The 22,135-nt window shown below is 41.9% G+C and overlaps 1 protein-coding gene across 1 annotated transcript in view; it reads left to right on the top strand.

Moving 5' to 3' along the window:
- LSG1 (large 60S subunit nuclear export GTPase 1) overlaps positions 1-22,135 on the top strand; it is a 99,666-nt gene that overhangs the window by 7,371 nt on the left and 70,160 nt on the right. The window contains exons 2-5 of the mRNA XM_078666297.1: positions 1,992-2,118; positions 9,356-9,476; positions 11,746-11,832; positions 15,045-15,131. Of these exons, the coding sequence (XP_078522423.1) occupies positions 1,992-2,118; positions 9,356-9,476; positions 11,746-11,832; positions 15,045-15,131 (422 nt within the window). The remainder of the gene's footprint in view (positions 1-1,991; positions 2,119-9,355; positions 9,477-11,745; positions 11,833-15,044; positions 15,132-22,135) is intronic.

Here is a 22,135-nt window from a genome sequence, read left to right as displayed (position 1 = left end):
GATCTACAAACTACGAGGCGGAGTCAGGTGCTAGCCTATCGGTGTGCGGCAGGACACTTTGAAAACAACCTCTCGCCCACACCCTGCTCACAACTCTAGGCGTTGAGGAAGGCTACCATGCCGAAATGCATCCGCCGACAATGAGGAAAGCTCAATTAAAGTGGTTCCTGACGTTAGCAGTATATAATAAAGACACATTACCTTTACCCCCGGAGTGCTGTACTTTGTTTTGCAAAGGAAGACGGAGTTTGGCGCTTTGATTTTAACGCGAGTACCATCGCGCACAAGCACCCGCCTACGAGTGACCCGGGATTCTGTTGGTACAATTGGAGCGAATATATATATATATATATATATATATATATATATATATATATATATATATATATATATATATATAATTATTTTTTTTTAGAATTCTTTAATGGGCTCTACAAAATAGTATTTTAATAAGTCTAGACATACTACCCCCAACTCCCATTTCTAGTGGATTTATCTTCGTTAATTTTGAAACCAGAGATCGTGTCAAATTCTTTGACGACCTCAATTAGGTCTAGGAGTGTAGTGGCAACTGTGAGAAGGATCTCATCCACAAATATGCTAATTTCCTGTTGTATGCCCACAAATCACCACTTTTCTGGACGAGGGATGCTACATTTTCAATCACAAGAGCAAATAAAATAGGGAAAAGGGGGCCCCATGGCTAGTGCCTCTCTGGAGATAAATATTTTATAATCTTGACTCTATTTACCTTGACTTGAACTGTTGGGGAACAATAATTACATATTATCCAACCTTTTAGTCAGCCAGTATCCGAGATCATAGGTGCTCTAGAGAATTGGGTCTGCCACCATATGTGCCTTCAAATGGGGGCTCAATCACAATAAACAATATCCTGGACACGCAAAGTTCAAAAACAGAGTAATGTCCAATCCAAGGGTTGTATATCGGAGATGTGCGTCCAATGATAGGGTTTACCTTTTTTGGGAACGTGGGTCTTTAAGGCCTCTTCGATTTTTCACATCTCTTTTTTGCTTGATCAGCTTAAGGTTGCTGGCCGTCGCTCCTACAGTGAAATTAATTACAGCACTGCTGTTGACCCCTTTCTGGAATGGTAGAGAGGGGGTAAAAACATTGGAGCAAAGTTATGCCTAAATGACTTCTCTGCGATTAAGTGTAGTGCAAACCCTTGCATCCAATACATTGTTTACTTTTTAGAGTAGGGTTCAATCCTGTGTAAGTTGTTATCTTTGGAACTAGTGCTTAGGTAGAATTAATACTAGAAATAAATGCATTCTTGGGGAATCCATATGCGCTCTATGCCTCCTTGGAACCAGATACACAAGAAACTGTGAATTGCATGAGTTACGGTTCTTTTCCCATTGTACAGAGAAGCAGTGGCACCTGGTTAATTAAGCTGGTTGTCCCTCCCTCCTCTGGCCGGAGGCACTGTTCTGCATTATTTCCATAGTTATTTGTTGTTCGTGAACAGTGGGAAAGTGTATTACTGCTTTCTTCTTTTTTTCCAACACTTTGAGGTACTGGTACCTATCCAGAATGTTAAGTCCAAGGAAAAGGCTCCTTCACTTTCCCTCTGTTACCATTACAATATCAGCCTCCTTCCTCGTCCTTTACTCTCAGCTTTCTACACCTAAATATGAAGATTTTTTTTTTTCTTTTCTGCAAGAGGGACTCGACATGACTGTAATTGTGACTTATCTAATTTAATATGGGGGTACTATTTGAACTAGGAGGGTTTTGTGGTTGTGGGTTGGTATATTTTATTTCATACTTGCCTGAAACGGGGGATAGTTGTGTGCAACCACATCGATTGTATGTCGGATCCTTTTACTGGGTTAACAAAATCACGCAGTGGGCGTTATGTTTATAATTTTGGAAGCGCTTATTCAGCTATTGAACCTCTCGCACTGTTGTATCTTTGTATTCATTTAAAAGATGACCACATTAAATCAAGTGTTCTGTCTTTGCAGCTCCATACGAGTGAACTCAATGATGGCTATGACTGGGGTCGGTTGAACCTGCAGTCTGTGACCGAACAAAGCTCGCTGGATGATTTTCTTGCAACTGCAGAGCTGGCAGGAACAGAATTTGTTGCAGGTAAAAAAAAGTTTCTACTTCAATCCTAACTAAGGCAAATCAAGACCAGCAATGTCAGACCCTTCTTGTGAAGATACTAAGCAAGTGTTCTTAGTGTTTGAGGCTTTTTCTACTGAGCGGATAAAGACCTTTTTAAAAAGAGTGTTTTAAGTTGTTTCTTGGACTAATGCCAAGACTAATTAACACTGTTGTTGCCTTTCATATAACATTCATGGTTTTATACTTGTATCTCGCTTGTGGTAGATGCCTTCATGCTCAATATAAATTTACAGCATGTTAGGGCCATCTTGGCAACTCTGCCTGGCCCATTATTCTACTTCTGCAGTATACAAGATCGTGCATGGTTTTGACTTTGCCCTACCCACCTCACCACAAAATTGCAGGTCAAAACCTGCGTTTCTTTACCTCGTTGCATGGTCAACTCATCCTCTCCAGAAAGGCTATTTCCTGCATTAATTACACTTGAGTCCAGCATGCCTTACTGATTTATTCCAAGTTTACTTATATGTAAGGCCTATTTCATGAGTCGTTCACCTAAAGTTTATTGACTTGTATATTTGTTTTAGGTGTTTATTTTAAGTGCAGATCTGGGTGTTTGGATGCGTTGGAGTGTTGTACAGAGGAATTGGGTGGATTTAAAATACATGTAATAGTTGCAAGCAGTTAGGCAAGGATTAGGAATTGTATAAACTTATGGTGGGGCCAATGGAAGGGAGCATAATGGAGCTGATTTGAGTGGGAAGAAATGCTTCTAGTAGCTCTCTTCTGAAATTGAGTGTGATCCTCTCTGAGTTAGATTCTTCAATCCATTGATACATTTTCTGATTGTAACTGGGTTTTTTTTTGGGAGTTGCTGGAGGGGAGTGTTACCACTGTGCTATTTAGAGGTATGGTTGAGAATGCTTGGATCAAGGTTTTTCCACCCTTGTAAGTTTGGAGCTCCAGTCTTGCAAGGGCTAAGTTTCTGATGCTGCTGACTATTCTGGGGATTAACTGTTTTCTTTCCCAGGCATGTTTGTTTCATCATCACCGTCGTGTAGGTGCAGCCATGCAGGGGAACATTGTTTTTTTTTTTTTTTACCAGGATGGGTGTTTGAATTTTCCCTGCCACATGAAGGGTGGTTTCATTGGTGCCAGGTATTAGCTTAGAATGCACAAGATATTTTTATGGCCCCCTGAAAAAGGACTCAAACTTGCAGTGTTTATCATAGCTATGTTCCAGAAGGCATAACTGTAGCACGCACAGAGGGAAATATTGGTACCATGTTGCCGTATTTTTTGAGGACTGGAAACAAAATATCTGGGTGCTTCATGATTCATAGACCTAGATTTGTATCTGTATCCATTGCTGAATTTTGAAGCGCATGGGAGTTGTTTCCAAACAGAGAGGGCAGGTACACATTATGTGATTATAAGTTTGAATGTGGTTAGTTAATCTGCATCTGTCCTACCCTGATAGAGGAATGTAAGTTTTCTGCACCACCTGAATCCCTCTTACGCATGAGATTTGAGGTACTGCGGATGCGATTTCTATTTTGTTTGTGCACATATATGAAGATTGTGTATTTGTGATTGCAATTAGCGTTGGTTACATAATTGAATTTTCTTTCTTGTGGATTCAAAACTTGGTATGCTAGGGATGAATTCTTTTTTTAAAATCCGATTTCTGTTTTAGAATTTACGTACTGTTCTTGTTAAGCATGGATATGTTTTTTTTATTCGATAAATTATTACATTTCTTCATACCAGGCTGCCTTTGGTTTCTTGGCAGCGTGTGATTTGATGGAGAATTTAAGTGATATATACAGTATCCGCTTTAGGGTGCATTCTGCCATTACAGATGGGCGAATCTGGAACAAAGCTTTCTCATCTAACTATAAATTGAGACATTCATTCCGGCCTACTTTTTAATACAGCCCCTCCTTACTTTAGAAAGCATTGCAGGCCCAGTACCACGTAAATAGCTTCTTTTCTACATCCTTAATTATTCTGTAGTATGTATCAAGCTTCTTTGACAGAACGCCGAATTTACTCTTCTGCAACTACTGGATTGCATTCCCTGCTGTCTTTTCTTAATGGACGTGTCTCTTATTTTCTGCTGTCCAATTCTGTCCAGAACAGACCATTTTGAGGCCCTTGTATATAATCAATCAATCAGGGGTTTGTAAAGCGCGCTCCTCACCCGTTAGGTTCTCAAGGCACGGGGGTTGCAACTCCGTTGGGGTAATATAAAGAGCCATGTCTTTGCTGAATTGGTGCGGTGTCGGGCATCGTCGGAGGTGAAGGGGGAGATCATTCCAGGTCTTTGCTGCGAGGTAGGAGAACAATTTTCCACCCGCTCTGTTCCTGTAGAAGCGTGGGACGGTGGCTAGGGCGAGGTCGGCTGAGTAGAGGTTTCACTTGGAGGGTATGAAAGCATACTCGGTTGTTGAGGTCCGATGTTGTCGAAGGCCTTGTAGGCGTGCGTAAGCAGATTGAAGGTTATTCTTCTTTCGACAGGGAGCCAGTGGAGGTCGCGGAGGTGTTGGGTGATGTCATTGTGCCATGGGATATCGAGTATTAGTCTGGCTGCGGCGTTCTGGATGGTCTGGTGCTTGCGGAGGAGTTTTTTGTTGATTCCGGCGTAGAAGGCGTTGCCATAGTAGAGTCTGCTGGTGATGAGGGCATGAGTGACCATTTTCCTGGAGTCAGAGGTATCCATTAGTATGTTTTGCGTAGAATGCGGTGGGTGTTGAAGCATGCAGAGGAGCGGCGTTGATCTGGCGATTCATAGTGAGCGATGAGTCCAGTATGATACCGAGGTTACGTGCATGGTCTGTCGGGGTCGGTGGGCTTCCAAGGGTAGGGTGCAACCACCCGTCGTCCCATGCGGAGGGGGTGGAGCAGAGGATGAGGACCTCTCTTTTCTCTGAGTTGAGTTTCAGGCAGCTGTTCTTTATCCAGGTTGTGACAGCTGTCATCCCTTCTTGGAATTTGTGCCTGGTGACGTCTGGTTCCTTTGTGAGGGAGAGAATCAGTTGGGTGTCATCGGCATAGGAGTCTATGTTGAGCCTATGGTTTCTAACAATGGTTGCGAGGGGGGCCATCTAGACGTTGAAGAAGGTGGGATCTCTTATCTGGTCTCGGTCGTTTCTGAGAGGAAGGACAAGAGTCTTAGTCTCCTTGTTATGCCCATGAGGAATGAGCATATCCAGTCTAGCGCCTTTCCTTAGATGTCGGCATGTTGGAGTCTGGTGGTTAGTGTGTTGTGGGTGACGGTGCAGAAACCTGCTGATAGGTCCAGGAGGATGAGGGCTGCCGTTTGGCCTTGTTCGAGGAGGGCATGGATGTCGTCTGTGGTGGCGAGGATGGTGGTCTCGGTGCTGTGGTTGCTGCGGAATCTGGATTGGGAATTGTCTAGAATTTTGTTCGCTACGATGAAGTATGCTAGCCAGGTGTTGACTGCCTTTTCGAAGACCTTTGTTGCGAAAGGAAGCAGCGAGATGGGCCTGAAGTTCTTCAGGTCCGCCGAAGCTGCAGAGGGGTTCTTTATATATAATCTGTTTCAGGACCCTCTATCATTGGAAGCTAGTGCCGCTCCCATAAGGTGCAGCTATGTTTATTTTATACATGTCAGAGTCTGGCCATTGCAATCAAATAAGTAAAGAAAAACACAGCCGTAAAGGGTATTGGTATGTAGTGTAAAATATCACATTATATGAGGGTTACAGTTTTGTTTTTGTGCCGTTTATAAGAGCTTTCAGTTACTGAAACGGCAAGGGTACATTAATCTATTTCCCCTTCCTCACTTTTTTCCAAAATGGAGAAATCCTTATTCAAGCTTTCTTCTGATTTTAAAGCAAAAAACTCCTCATTTTCTCACCATTGGTGTGTGACTATACGTTACTATTGTGTTCTGCAGCCTCACACCGAATCCGTAATGGCATATTTTTTTGGGTTTAATTAAAATATCAAATCTTCTTTGTGTAAGGGATAGGACGGTAGACCAAGGTGATTTCCAGGAATTCATAAAATGCTCAGTAATTTAGAAGGACGTTGGGGATGGCAAATGAGGGTTTTATCACCAGCAATTTGCAGTAACGTGCCTTTATAAAGCTCTTGCTGCCATGAATTACTATTCTATAGCCATATTAATAACTGGTATTACTGTTGACCAGTATTGACGGCAATAACTTTATCAAATCCCAGAAGAGGAAACTGCTGAGTTGCTCCTGCTGGGATTATAACTTGTCTCCTGCAAGGTGGTCAGGCAAACAGAGACATGTGCACTCCTCCCCACAGTTTCTTCTTTCTCTCTCTCTTCAATGCACACAGACATTTTTCAGCATACACCCATTTGTTAACAGAGACTTTTCTGGACACCTTCTCTAACAGTTGCACTCTGCAAACGCACTCCAACACACATCATTCCATACACACGATTGTTTCAGAATTAAGGGCTTGAATCACTAGCCTATGTATTGACTTGAAGTGAAGTTTCTATACACACTGATGCGTTGTGTGGCAGTAAAAAACTAACTGATTGGATGTAAATCGCCATGGCTGGTCTTTCGCCTTAAGACCTTGAAAAAGCATGAACAACTTAAATCATTAGGGCTTTTTGTGTCATTCACTTTATCAGTATTTCCATCAAATTCTATAACACAGTAATCTAAAAGAAAGGAGAAAACCTTCATATAATTAAAATGTGTAGAATAGTAAATTGTCTCTAGTCAAAAGAAAAGCCAGTGTTTTTCATAAGAAATCGGTTTATAATGACTTGGGGAGGAGGCAATGGTTCAGATACTTTTTTTAAATGCTTATTTTTAAAATTCAGTGGTACTTAAAGGAGCACTTTCTAAGCAGGAAAAAAGAATCTTGTATTTTAACCAAAATGGTGCATTAAGTTGAGCGGCTAACAGCAGTCAAGTGCTTTGTGACCATTCAACAGTAGGACCAAATCCCTAAAAAAAATTAAGGACAGATGAAGTTCTCTATAATGCTGAAGGATGAGCACTCCTGGCCCAACAGAAAGATTGTCTACAATTATCTCTTTGCTCCTCACAGTGTATTTACCAGCTTTCCGCACACACCAAAGTCCCTTTGTAGAACCTACTAAACGCGCACCCCCCCCCCCCCCCCCCCCACACACCACCACCACCCAAACAAAAATCTTCACCGTGTACTATGGCCCTTTTCTTACCTTTTAAACCCCAACACACATGTTCCACTATGGTACCCATTTTTTCACACCTTCAATCCTTCCTTCTGTTCAGCGCATCGGAGTCAAGGGTCACTTTTATCCTGAACAAGACCATTTAGACCACCTCACTTGCTATCACTCATGACACCCACTCTTTGCTCATACACCATGTGCATTAATTAACTCTGTCTTCCTGTATCTGACTCTACACCAACATTGAAATTCCTTGACATCCTTCCATTTAACAAACCCTTGAGATGATTTAGGCCCTTAACCTTCACGTAAATTGTAATCCCAGAACGTTTTAATGTTCTTCTCTTTCTCTGAAGCTACAGCTATCCCGTTAACAATGTTAATTGAGTTTCGATAATATCTAAAGTTAATTGTCTTTCTCTAGTGTAATAATAATAATTCTGAAATATTTTGCTTTACATGTTTATGAATTATAATTTATTTTTTAGGCACAAATGGAGGCTCTGTGGAGAGGGTAGAGAGTGGCAGGAGGTAGTTCTCCATTGATAGAGTTGAAGCATAACCCTACCACTCTCTTGCTGGCTACTGACACTGTATGGTGTGTTGCCTAAGATAGTTTAGGGGGAAGGGTAATTAGTGAGGGAGGATTCCCCTGACCTGGACTCAGTTTTTATCGGGTTTTCCACCTTCTGGGTGCGTCCTAATAAATTGAGAAATGGAGCTGTAGCATCAACCATACTAGAGATAGTAAACATATTGTTACTTTCAGCAATTAGTCTTTTTCATGGCTTTAACTTTCCAGGTTTATTACAGTTTACGCATAGTGTATTGAGCTGCCATTTTATTTTCAGAAATACATTTTCAGAGTTATTTTTGCAGGGCTAGCTAACTCATGAAAGTTATCTACGTTAACTCAGACTCCAGCAAGAATTCCACTAACCTTGGAGGATCCACTTCAGGATCCGGACACCCAATTTTACCATGACCAACACTAATCTCTTCCCAAATGTGGAAAGAAAATGCACCTGATCTTGGTGCACTCACGTTTCCCAGGTCCTATGCGAGTAGCTCAGCTAGTTCAGGATTTATCTTGACATTCTGGGATTTTATTGTCTTTTTCATCTCATTAGAATAAAAAAAATTCTGGACTGGATGAGCTTCTCGTGCATGAATCCAAAAAACTTGATGGCTTTGCTGATCTCATCTTTGGCTGTTTAGATGTATTTTTCAGTGTAATGCTTTGCTATTTCCTTTAGGACGTCCTCTTCCCCTACCCTCCACAATTTGTGCACTCAGCAGACCTGTTGAATTTTCGGAATTATTATTAACCAGATTCCTCTGTACTTCTCTCCTGTCTTGTCATCCGTGTCTCTGTCCTACCACATCTTAATTGCCAACTCTATTCTTAATCTCCATTATCATCATAACCTGTTTCTATCGGTACACCTGATCCAACGAAGTTTACTTAATTTAAGTCTATCAAAACTAAATCCACAAGTTCAATGGGATTGTGATCAAAACCTCTGTAAAATATAACGAAGCACTCTGAACGAAATTGCTGCGTTTGTTTATTTATTTTTATTTATTTATTTTGCTGACCTATAAATCTTTACTGGCTTTAAAGGATTTGTTGTTTTTATAGGACTGTGCTTGAAATGATTGGACGCTTTTTCCTAATCATGTACTTAGTTTCTTAGTTCTCTGGTGGACTGTTGCAATGCTGTTTTTTGCCACCTCTGTTGGCTTCCAACCATGCACTCATGAATTCTTATTTAGTGATTTCTGCTAATCTAAAATGTCTAGAAGTTATGCGCTGTTAGACAGTTTTCAAACTTGACAGTGGCTTGTAAAATAAGCAATATTTTAGCTAATGAACAAAGTGAAGTAACTCGAACGGTAACATTGTTTCCTCACATCCCAGTGATTGGACCATCATCAGGCTAGTGAGCCAAGGGTGTGTTGTGTATTGGAACTTCAGTGCTCTTCAATTAATTTTGCCCACCTACTGTGTCCTTCAGAATTGATAGCCCAGTAATAGCCCTTCAGTACTGATAAAAGTCTTGTTTTTTGTGTTCTGTGCAGAGAAACTTAATATAAAGTTTGTTCCGGCTGAAGCACGGACAGGTCTTCTGAGCGCTGAAGAAACCAACAGAATCAATAAACTCCATGAAGAAAATAAACAATATTTGAGTATTCCAAGGAGGTAAGTAAAATGTTCAGCTGCATATAGAAGACTTGTATGTAAAGTAAGGAATTTTTAGAGATCTCTTGGGAGTATTATAGATTCCTATTTATTCTCAACACCAAGTTATCTTCGGGCCTTACTTTACATTAAAAAGAAGCATCGGAGAGAATCTGGTGGGGAGCCTGGCTAGCTCAGCCTTAGACATGCTTGGCACAGGGTAAAATGGGAGGTTGTTAACTTTGGGAATAGTCTAAGCAGGGACTTTGTGGGTTGGCATGACAGGTCAGGTGGTCACTGAAGTTCAGTGTAGTAGACAATCCTGAGTGGAGCAGCTTATATTCTTCCGATGATGAGTTTGGCTGATGTTGTAGAAAGAGTAGGTGTAATCTTTCTGTCTAGATGGGGCCCAGCTCCTGCGACCTTGTTAAGTTGTTGAGGTAACTATCGCCTACTGTAAGGTTGACCCAGGCAAACTTTGTGAGAATGGGTCTGACTCCGACGCAGAGGTCACAGCCACACACCCCCTGCACTCTGTCTAGGCACCTGAATGATAAACTCCCAAGAAAACAAAGGACCTAAAATAATGAGTTAAAATTGAAGAAAGTAACATTTAAGTTAATGGAAGTGTAAAGAAACAAATGGCTGTTCTTAAAAGCCTGAGCTTGACCTGGCTTCTGATAAATTCTAAAAGAGCATATAATAACCTTTTCATAGCACTTCTTTTAAAGAAATCCTAGTAGGTTAAATACACAGGGAGGAATGTTGAAGACTAATTACAAATGAAGCAATCCATTAAAGCGCATTACAAGGCGTGGTAAAAAAAGACTTCAACAAGATAATCCGTGACTTGTAATAAGTGTTGTTGATGAACCACACTATCCCCTCCAATGGCAGTAAAACAAAAAAAGTACTATAAAGAAGGCTTTCATAAAATTATCAAAAATCACCTTTGAAAAATATATTACGGTGGTAAATTATAAGATTGTACACAAACTGATCACCTTCAGAGCATTACAATTCTTACCTTCAGAGCATTACAATTCTTACTGTAGAACTAGAGGTTTAACTATTAAAATCTACCAATATAAGATAGACTTAACTTCCAGTCCTCCGCCTCCGACTACAAACTCCATCTATCCTTATACGCCTAAGGCCATTGTAGGAGAAAACTCTAATCTAGTCGACATTAAACTTGTAAACTGGGTACTAGAAAAGGAGCAAAGGAAACCACTGGATGGACCCCTCCCCGGTCCCCTTAAAAAAGTAGAACATTTCAAAAATCACCATAGCCATAAAAATAAAACAAATTAAGTCAGAGTAAGCAAAAGTTGCTCCAAAAGACCACCATAGCCCAGCATGCTTTTGATCACAGTATAAGCAGTCCGGTTGTTGAAAAGCAGCCTTTCTATCGCCCTTCACTGAAAATCAGTGATCGGATCAGCTCTTCAGTCAACAAACATTCTTAGCAATATCTACAGAATTATAGCAGTGAATAATTGTAGCTGCATAGATCCCCCAACGTCATGCACTTAGCTCCGGCAATGTTGCTCTCCCTTGTGAACTGCTCTATCTAGTAAGGACCTTTACCTAGGTAGTGGTTTTACTTTTCAAAGTTTAAATATATTTAGAGCATTTATTTTCTTAAACATTTACTATATTTTCGAACCACTTTTGTGTTTTAGGTAGGGTTTCTGCTTTTTGAAAAGAAAAGCTAATTATGTTATTAAATACTATAATTTATATTGAAACCACACTATCCCATCCAATAGTAGTACGAAAAGAGTACAGTATAGAAGGCTTTTGTATAATGATCAAAAATAACCTTGCAGAAAAAATAGATTACAGTGGTTGAAACCAGATCTTTAAAGATGTCCTGGACTGATGTTTTGCGCCTGAAGTACATGTTACTTTGTGCTGATGGGAAACTGACTGAGTTTGTGTGATTTCACAGGTACACAGTGCTTATGGACAGGGTGCTGCCTAACAGCTGGGTTATGTAGCATGTACCGTTGTTTTATTTTCAACACAAATGTAATTTTGCAACAGTGTATGAACAAAGACTTCTGGGGAAATGTATGTTTGAAGCAGAGAGATGGAAATGCGCTCGGTGCTGCTGTTGTAGTAGTGTTTAAGCTTCTAGTGATTGATTTATTTATTGATACATCAATTCCTTCGGACCTCACTATGTAGGCAGAGCTTAAAGAATAACGTATGTTTTTAATCTGCCTGCGTTCAACAAAACTAAAGCAAGTACTAAGATTCTTGATTCTTTTGTATGGTTATCTAGGCCTTTCTGGGATGAGAGTACCAGTCCAGAGTCCCTGCAGGAAGCGGAGAGAGACAGCTTTCTGAAGTGGAGACGACAGCTTGCAGTGTAAGTCTGGAAAGTAGATGAAACCAACACTGAAGTATTATCCAAACGGAAAGCTTCACAGTGTGTAACACATTTAAGGGAGCAGTTCAGAAAGGTGTAAAATATTGCAGACCATTTCATACAATTTTTGTTGAACATTATTTAACATTATTATAGAATGCAAATACTAGATTCTTTTAAGTAATTCGAGTGACGCACATCCTCCCAAATGACACTAGGGGTTACTGGATACAAAATAATTGGTAAAGAACTAATGAAACTGGCATTACTGTCAATTCTGTCCATTTGATACCAGTGCTTAACTGGGCACTCCATATAGTGCTCTGAAATCCATGTCCACTTTGTGTTTGTCAATGGGTCATTGGAATAACCCATTTTTGACACTGCACTTTCACTTCTACGTGGCATAGGTAACTTCATGTTTTGGCTTTCATTGATCTCTACATTGCACAATATAGCAATAGTATGACTAACATTGATCTGTCCTGTAAAGGTGTGACAGGAATATGGCGTCTATTTTGGCATGCACACTTTGGGTACAGCAATCTATTTTTAAAAGAAAGCCTTGGCAACAAATGACCACCAAAAGAAGAACTCTCTATTTACCTGTTTTTCAATGTCTTCCTTTCTATCCTGATGCCCTGTTTGCCCAGCATGCTATTGATTATTAAATATAGCCATCGGCACATGGCAATATTTACAGTTAGTGTTTATTTGAAGTACCACTCCATAAAATAGCATGTATCACAAAATGCACATCGCCAAATACACAACCTGTCACAATTACATAAAGAGTAATTTACATAATTCAAAGAAAAGCAATTATGATTACAACGTAACATACAATTCAAGCACAATTCAGTCAATTCACACCTGCTATGGATGATTGAAAATTGGGACTTAGCTACTGAAAACAAGCATGACACAATCCAAGTGTCTAGACCAAGAATTGGATGTCTTATCAAATTAAACTAGAATCTGATCTTAATATATCAAATCGCGTACCCCTTCAAAAAGTGCTTTGTTGATCACAATAAAGTGCCATGTGCATAGTGGATAATTTAAAAGAATAAGACGTTGCTCAAGTGGTTTTTTTTGTGTGCTCTATACACTTTTCCACAGGTGATGCATTTTGTTGTTCCTTGGTTTTTTACCCTAAAAGAAGATGGTGACCCCTTGGGCAGTATTTGTGATGACTCACTCGGAAATCTAGAACTCTTGACAACTATGTTTGTCTGCCCCATGTTAGTTCAAGTAACTTTGTGGTTGCAAGCTGGGTGGTGGCGGGGGGCATGTGCACTTTTGCACAGGAGGGGGGGCCATCTGGATTGTACTAGTGTTCTACAGCCAGAACAATATGCGAAGTGCCTTCATTTTTTTGCTGGAAATGGGGTTAAAAGAATAGTTTACAGTGCTTAATTTTGCATGTGGTTACGTATCTTTTTTAGCTGCAGGCCAGCAACGTCCAGACAAAATCCACCAAGTTATAATCCCCTTCCTGGAGCACGACAAGCTCCAGGCCACCACAAGTCTGTGAATAATCCAGTTGCAGTCCCTCCTGCCCTAATGATTGCTCTTGTCTGTGTCCCAGTTTAGTATGGTACCAAATCCAAAAGTGTCTCTAACTTCTGAATCCAGAGCCCCAGTAGTTATACCCACAATGGCCTTTGAAGATGTGATCAGTTCAAAAAGCCACCTTTCTAAATTCTGTCCAGTCTGCCATCCTACCCTGGGAGTTTGATCTCTATCGTTAGTGGGGCCAAGACCCTGCCCATGGAATGCAGATGCCAATTCCACCCCCACTTAACTGTCCCAGAGAGGCCCTCTAAATCAGAGGCCTTCAGTTTCCCTTGAGCACCTAGTTTATGGACTTCTATCAGGAATGCACAGATGTATCTGTCCCCCAACACCCAGATGTGAATTGGAGACCGGCACACAGAGCCACCAGCATCGAAATGACGACTTTCCAAGTGACAATTCCACAGACTTGATGTCCGATCCACTCGCACTATCTGAGAGGATTCGCCATTACAAACTCATTGTTATTAAACACTATACTGCTACTATTCTGCCCATAGAAAAAATACTGCTCAGTAGTCTTTCCCTACATTCCCCCATGCTAATCCAATGTGAGAAGTAGGCTTTATCGTACCAAACACACCATCCAGTGTCATTCACGACCCTTGAATGTCACGCACATGCCCTGCCGCCTCTTGACCGCACCCTGTCCCCATGGAGAACTCTGATTTAGCAATTGACTTGCAGAACCTTGGCACCTGTGCTTAATTTGAACCGGTCGTTTCCAGTGCTCGGTACCAGCACTGGCACTGGCACTTACGACAGTCTGTCACACGGTGGGCTGTTTGTCTGATTTAGAGTGATCACAATAACAATTGTTTACTAATTCAATATACATATAATCTTGTAGTTTTGGGGGCCTGGAAAAGTCTGAATTGTCACATTTGACGGAGTGTGCTGGTTAATAGCTGGTTTGGTACTGTCATTGGTAGAACTAGCAGGGGGAATGTGCAGTGTAGACTGAAGTTGTCTCCTGATGAGGACCCTGTCACTTATTTTTTTTACAAATTAAGCACTACTTGGCACGTAGCTTACTAAATGCCAAGCAGAGTAACAGTAACTTTTGCGCACAGGCCCCACCAGGGCACACCTTTGGCAGTACCTATCAGCTCCCTCCATGAATGGCATCGAATTACATGCCCTGGGTGTATGTCTTAACCCTCGACAAGGGACCTACAGCTAACTTGAATCAGCCAATCATGTATACACCAATCACCAGTTTGTAGATGACAAGCACAGCGCTTTGGAACTGAATGGCAGTGTCAAACGCAACCAAAGTCCTAAGCCAGCAAACCAAGGTCCAAAAGTGAGGTCAGCAGCCAAAAAGGCTAGGGGAGACCATGCCAACAGATGCCAGGTTGAACACTGATGATGGTGGTTAGCTAGAAAAGTTTGATGGTAATTGGAAAAAGTTGTCTTCATTATTTCTTAGGCACACACGACTTTCTTTTGCTCCTAAATGGATTTATGTTATCAGTTTGTTTTATTTACAATGTAAAGCTTTTTTGCTGTCACCATTTTGTTCATCTGATTAATGTCACCAATCATTTAACAGTGTGTACCTGGTTACAGAGTTGGAAACTGAGCTCCACTACTGATCCGATGAAATTATCTTTTTTTAAATTTCATTCTAGGCTGGAAGAGGAACAGAAGCTGATTTTGACGCCTTTTGAACGCAATTTGGATTTCTGGCGTCAGCTTTGGAGGGTCATAGAACGAAGGTAATAGTCGCACAATATAATGTGCAGAGTGCATGATGTCTTTTGGTTTCCTGAATTAAGCATCTATAGACTAATATTAGTCAAAAAGCATAGTGAATAAGTGACCTCACATGTTAACCAGGTATGGCTCTTCATATACGATTTTTGGGGATGTTGTTGCACCCGACCATGTTCAAATAAATGTGAAGATGTATTGTTACACCTTCATTCGTTCATACCTATGAGCGGAAATGCTCCCATATTACTGTGTCTGAGAACAGGTTCCATAAGACTATGAAGTATAGGATGTAAGTTGCTAGGAGCCTTTTTTAAGTTTTTACCAGAAATCTTAGCAATGCTGCTTTTTACTCCTAGCTTTGTTCTCTTATTTCTCCTGTAACTTTTGCAACTGGGTTTTAAAATTATAAAATCCGTCAGAATTGGTTTGAAGGTCATGAGCCATGCAGGTGTTACTGGGCCCCATCCATGGTTGTGTAGTGTTTTGTACGCCTGTTGTCCTGGGGCCTGGCATACTATGGTCCGGCTAACTGAACACCAAGTACACCCCTTCAGAACTTGACTCGTAGCTCAAGGCTTCTCAGAGAGGATGTATGGGGTTCAAAACTTAAGTTATGCATTAGGTACACTAATTACTGTCCATTCCAGTGTTTTTTTCCCATGTAAATGCCCGCTAAAACACAATACTACATATAGAGATAACAAAGGTATTAGGTTCTGCATGCGTTTATGGGGTTTTACTACATAGAAACTACACAGGTTGAACGTAAGCAGAAGTGCAGGCTGGCTGTGGGCAGCTTCCATAGTTCTGCAACTCGTAGGTCAGTCCTTGAAATGTCTCAGCATTGAGCCTTTACAGTGATGGCATTGTTCCAACCTTCTTTTGAATAATGTGTGAGGCACTTGTGCGAGTTCAACCGTACCCAGTATGATCTGGGTTTTGACACTAGAATCCGATGACCATATGCCCAGGTTCTTAGGTTAGATGTGGGGACTGCCCCACCCTCTTTGTTTTCTCCCAGTGTGTCAGTGCCCTGGTCGTCTGCTCACAAAATCTCTGTGGGTCAATTGATTGTGGACTCTGCTGGCATGCAGAGGCGTTGACTAGAAACCGCACCTCTTGGCTGAGTCCGCACCAGTCACTTTGGCAGGGATGTCTTCTGTTGGGGATTGGAGCGGTCGCTCATAAATGGATATATTACATGTCTGTTACTCGTTGCGGCAGGTACTGCAAGCCACTGTTGCTCTTAGTTGCAGAACACTTGGTTGATCTTCACAGCGGCTATCACACCCTATGCAGTATGAAAGGGTGACTTAATGTTAGGTTGGGGAGACCTGAAATTGGTACCACTGGTTTGGGCAAGCATACACTCCTATTTAATATGGAGATCTGATCACAGTACCACAAACTCCCAGTACACATGAATGTTCACTATGGAGGTCCACGCAGGGTCTGGGCACTACGTTCAAACACAACTTGAGTGAGGCTGGTAGGCACAACACTCCTAAACAGGTCTAATCCTTGTTAATGACTAAATGTTCGAAAACATATGGTATGCTGCCACCACTGCTTAATGTGTATGTCTGATAGGACAGATTGTGTCAGTTCAAGCGTACGCTTGCTGCACCCTTGCAAACCACAGAGCCAGGCTCTCAGTCTCACTGATTGCAGAATCTATAAAGGTATAGCCAGGCCAGAAGAAAAATGTCATGGTACCAGAAACCACACAGCTGGGTTAATCGGGCAGGGGTTGCGTGTCCATGTTGCCATGCAGGGTATATTCCCATCTCAACACTGGTCAAAGGATGACCATGCACTATGCTTGTGTTTGTCGGACCATTTTTAAGTTCTGGCTCGCGCGTATCACTCTGTTTGAGGCTGTGCTGTACTGCTGTCTTCACAGTAGTAAAACAGTTGATTAACTTAGCATCAGGACTTGTATGCACACTCTATTGGACATTTGTGTTAGTGAACATTGCTTTCGGAACTGGGTAAATAGTGTTTTGCAGTGCTTTCGGAACTGGGTAAATAGTGTTTTGCAGACCTTCTCCTCAGTTTTATCTTGGGTGGTACTGTCTGATAAATGTTCGTTTATAATTGTGTTCTTAAAATAGAATTGCATATTTTCTGACTGCTGTTCCCAGCTGTGCAGAATGTTGAGGAGGCAATAAGCGTCAATTATGTGATTACTACCGCTGGCTCTGACATGTTTTCAAAGACTTTGCCAACATGGAGATTCTACCATTAAATGCGCGAGTATGTATGTATGTATGCATGTATATGTGTGTGTGTATATATATAATATATACCTATGTGTGTGCTGCTATTCTTTTTTTTATTTTCTTTATGTTGATCTTGTATGAGTGGTGATGTAAAGAGTTCTAAGCTCCTTCACTGTATTGTAGGAAGGGCAAAGTTTTCAAAAAATTGTAAAATACCCCTCACACACTGAAACCTGATTCAGTGTCATGCTTCATCATTGGGGTCTTCCCGTCCCTCTACGGGACGGTGCGTGCTACGTAGGACACTGGAGCACTTTATTTAGTGATTGGTAAATATGTGTAGTGCGTGAGATTGTGAAAAAATAAGTGATAATTAAAAATTCTCTGGCTAATGGAAAAAAAATTACTTTATTGCTTTCCCTAGCTGAGAATGATAAAATGGGGAGGTGTAGATGGTGTACTGTAATGAGTCACCTCCTAAAAGGTGTGCTCAAACAGTGCACCCCCAGCCTCCATTTTGTGTTCACAAGCCAGTGAGGCCAGCCCCCCTGCCTCCCCCCTCCCAGCAACAGGGATTTTCTACATCAGAGGGTGCTTCTGTGAGCTGTTGAAACTGTATTTACTGGGGCCTGTGCACTTCGTTTTTTGGCCAGCAGGGGGAGTAAAGCTTTATTCAATCAGTATTGTTAGATTTCGAGTTAGTGAAGCCTTTACCTGCTGAAGTCCAAATTTGTGGATTGAGCCTGTCTGTCTCCTAGGAGATTCTGAACAGGAGCAAGCAGCTCCCCAAACCCCGCCCCCAGGCCAGCAAACCATTGGCTATTCAGCTACCAGGCAAGTCTGAGCCCTCCCCTCACACCAGCCCTGGCCCCTAAGGCCTTGCTGGGTGCACCCCCAAATCATTCTCCTCCATCTTGTGAGTTGCAGCCTACATGTGGCCCAGATTGCAGTGAGCAGAGTCCAGGAAGTGGTAAGGAGACAGACTAGTGCTGTCTCTTCCCAAGACAAAAAGCTGTTTAAAAAACGATTTTCACTTTCTGTGCTTACTGTCTATGCCTGTGGTTGTTACAGTTTAAAATTTGTAGTTTTAGCCTGCCTGTAATTGCATATTTTATCACCTGTGTTGTGTTTTAAATGTGTGGTTTTCCCTGCCCATGATTGCCTTCATTTATTGTGTTGAATTGTGGGATTTGCAGTCCAACCTCTGTAGTTTGCCCCTCTAATTCCTTGGTGACAAATCAGTTTTCCCTCCAAATTTCTCCTTTGCTCTGTGCTTAGGCCTGTGTGCTCAAACAGTGCACCCCCAGCCTCCATTTTGTGTTCACAAGCCAGTGAGGCCAGCCCCCCTGCCTCCCCCCTGCCTCCCCCCTCCCCCCCCCTCCCAGCAACAGGGATTTTCTACATCAGAGGGTGCTTCTGTGAGCTGTTGAAACTGTATTTACTGGGGCCTGTGCACTTCGTTTTTTGGCCAGCAGGGGGAGTAAAGCTTTATTCAATCAGTATTGTTAGATTTCGAGTTAGTGAAGCCTTTACCTGCTGAAGTCCAAATTTGTGGATTGAGCCTGTCTGTCTCCTAGGAGATTCTGAACAGGAGCAAACAGCTTCCAACTCCCTGGCCAGCAAACCTTGTCGGAGGTTGCTGGGACCTTATATGGTGTGCTAGTGGTTGGCACATGTGTACACTGATTGGTGGTTGTACCAGGTATTTCTATTGGGTTAGGGTTAATGTCCTCATTGGTTGGGTATTTGAGGGTTCTGATTGGTTTCTCGGTCTGTGATTCTATCATTGCAGGGTTGGGACTAGGGCTAGGGTTAGAGCTTTAATTGGAAGTAGTGATTAGGGTTTCTGGTGTGATTGGTTGTTGGACCAGTTGTGGGACTAAGAGTAGGGTTAGGCTTTCTATTGGAAGTAGGGACTAGGGCTACCTGTACCAGTGGCTGCTTTGACTTGGGTTGGGACTACTGATGGGGCTAGGGCCTTTATTGGACGTAGAGATCAGGGTTTTTGAAATGAATGGATACTTGGACTAGGGTTAAGATTGGCTGCAAGGTCCTGGTCTCCTATTGGTTCTAGATGCTAGGGCTAGTGTTGTGATTGGATAGTGTTAGGGCTAGGGTTCCCATTGGCTGAAGGGGTCACCTGATTACTAGGGCTACAAAAAAGGCCAGGCTTAGGGCGTCTCAGCCCGGGCGTCGAGGCTAAGGGTGTAGAGGACAAGGGTAGTTGCCTGTTTGGGCCTGTTAAGGGTGTAGAGGACAAGGGTAGTTGCCTGTTTGGGCCTGTTAAGGGTGTAGAGGACAAGGGTAGTTGCCTGTTTGGGCCTGTTCGAGCCTGGTCGGGACTAGGGCCAGAAATGCTGCCCTTATTCTCATTTAACAATACCCAGCCCATACCATCCACAACGACAAATACAGCAATACACTCTCCCCTCTGACTCCTTCCCTCCAAAACTCCTTTTTACTCATCCAAAAGCCTCTTCCTACTACTAATATATATATAAAAAAAAATCTTTTACTCTTTTATCCCTCCACTATCCTTTTTTCAATAAAAATTAACAGACTAACATGTTTCACTTCTCAAATTCCATATTCAACTATACTAATATACTGCCTAAATAACTGAATAACATATCTACTACTCAAATTACTTCATATTTATACTATACTAATTTTCAACACTAATCCTTTATGGGTTCCGGAGTGGCGTGCTACTCGCCAGAAAAGCGCTTCAACGCCCATCAGGGGTAACAAGTGCTATATGAATGCAAATCTTTCTTCCCCTTTTATCCATCCGCTATCCTTCTCACTCCAAGTAACAGACTAATATCCACCACTGAAATTACCTCATATTTCACCATATTAATTCACCACTAATCCTCTATAGGCTCCCTGAATAGCATGCGTCAACAAGCGAGCGATAGATAAATACGAACCTTTGTCCTACTCTATCCTTCTGCTATCATTCCAAATCCAAATAACTGATTAACTTATCCACCACTTAAAATGTACTTGCATGTTTCACTATACTAATTCAACACTAATCCTCTGTGGGTCCCGGAGTAGCGTGCTACCCGCCGAAAAAGCGCTTCGACGCCTCGTCAGGGGTAGTAAGCGCTATATAAATGCAATTACAATACAATACAATACATGTTTCAGAAGCCATCCCCTTGACTTTCTTCCTCAGGACCAAAGAACCGATCCCTGTAATACCTCACTGGGTAATATAATAAATGTGCATATTCCTGCTGGTCACAAACACTGTCCTCGTATCCCTGTATAGGGAGATGTAAGAAAATACCATTTGTATCTCTTGCAAAAACATCAGTTTGTTATCGTTAATGCTCCATGAGCTCACACGAGGGGTGTAATGACACCACCAAATATACAGTGATAGAAGGAGCGTGGTCACCAAGGAATTACCTGCTCGTGGCTCGTCCGGAACTGTTTTCAAAGACTCCAGTTTAATTTCTAACTGGATTGAAATATATTTCCTGAGACCATGATAAATGCCTTCTTCACTTGTATTATGTAAAAAAAAAATGTAAGTGCAAAAAGAGACTCCTCGTGAAAAGGGGCAAATAAAAATATAGAGAACATTCACGCAATACCAGAGCAAACTTCACCACCCTTTCCTAACAAATTGTACTGTAAAACTATGGAAGTTCTTCAGTTGCTGGGGACTTTGGTAACAAAGCACTTCCCATCTGCTTCTGCAACATGAGTGTTACTGGACACAGGTACATGGTGCTGTCAAGGATCTCCTAAAGTACCTCTGATTGTTTTACATGTTTAAACAATCGCCACTGGTAGTTATACCTCAGCCTCACTTTTCCTATGTAAGGGCATTTTTTTGATTTACCTTCAACTTTTGGCCCAGTAGGCATTATAGGGCAGATTTACAAACCCCTTGTGACACTTTTGCTCCGCCATTGCGTCTCCTTTGTGACGCAGCGGCGACGTAATAAATGCGGCCAATGTAAAACGTGAAGCATCTATGGAGATTTGTCACGTTGTAAAGCCCTGCGTCACATTATACCTGCGTCGGGTATAATGTATGCAGGGTGGGCGTTCCCACATAGGAGAGCCTCGTAAAAGTGACGTAGTGAAATCTACAAGATTTCACTGCGCCACTTCTAGGATGCCACTGCGTCAAAACATTACGCCTGCTTGACACATGGTAGTGCGAATTGGCCTCTACATGCATTGCTGGAGTTGTCGTGCTTGTGACACGACTCCAGCAATGCATGACTTTTGCGCCAACACATGCGTCAAAATTTCTGACTCATTTGTCAATCCTTGCGCCATGGTGTGCCGTATTGTAAATACGGTGCATTCATGGTGGCGCAAGGGTTTCACAGGCTGGCACAGAGAAACTGACGCATCTGTACAGATGCGTCAGTTTCTTGTAAATCTCCCCCTCCGTGAGCAAAAATAAGCAGTTCACAAATTGTTAGCCACGTTTCAACATGCAGTCCGTCCGGAGGATGGGGTGGCTTGTGGGGGGGAGGGGGGTAGGAGAGTGGAGTTAAAGGGGGCAGGGTATGACAAAGTGCAACATTTCCCATTTTAGCCCCCACTGGAAATTTTGCTTCATTATATAACCAAATCCGCAGAACGGATTCTTCTGTATATCTCTGCCATTGAAACTTGAGTCAATCCTATTTTGAATTTTTGACACAATTGAATTGGCTCGATTAGTACAGATTTTTGTTTCTTTTTGCAAATCATTAACTCGCAAATTAACTCTGACTCGAGAGTTGGGTTGTGGAAAATAATTTCCACAG

The sequence above is a fragment of the Lissotriton helveticus genome, chromosome 11, assembly GCF_964261635.1.
Source record: "Lissotriton helveticus chromosome 11, aLisHel1.1, whole genome shotgun sequence".
Taxonomy (NCBI): domain Eukaryota; kingdom Metazoa; phylum Chordata; class Amphibia; order Caudata; family Salamandridae; genus Lissotriton; species Lissotriton helveticus.
Note: the sequence above shows the minus strand (reverse complement) of the source record. Positions and strands in the feature narration are given on the sequence as shown.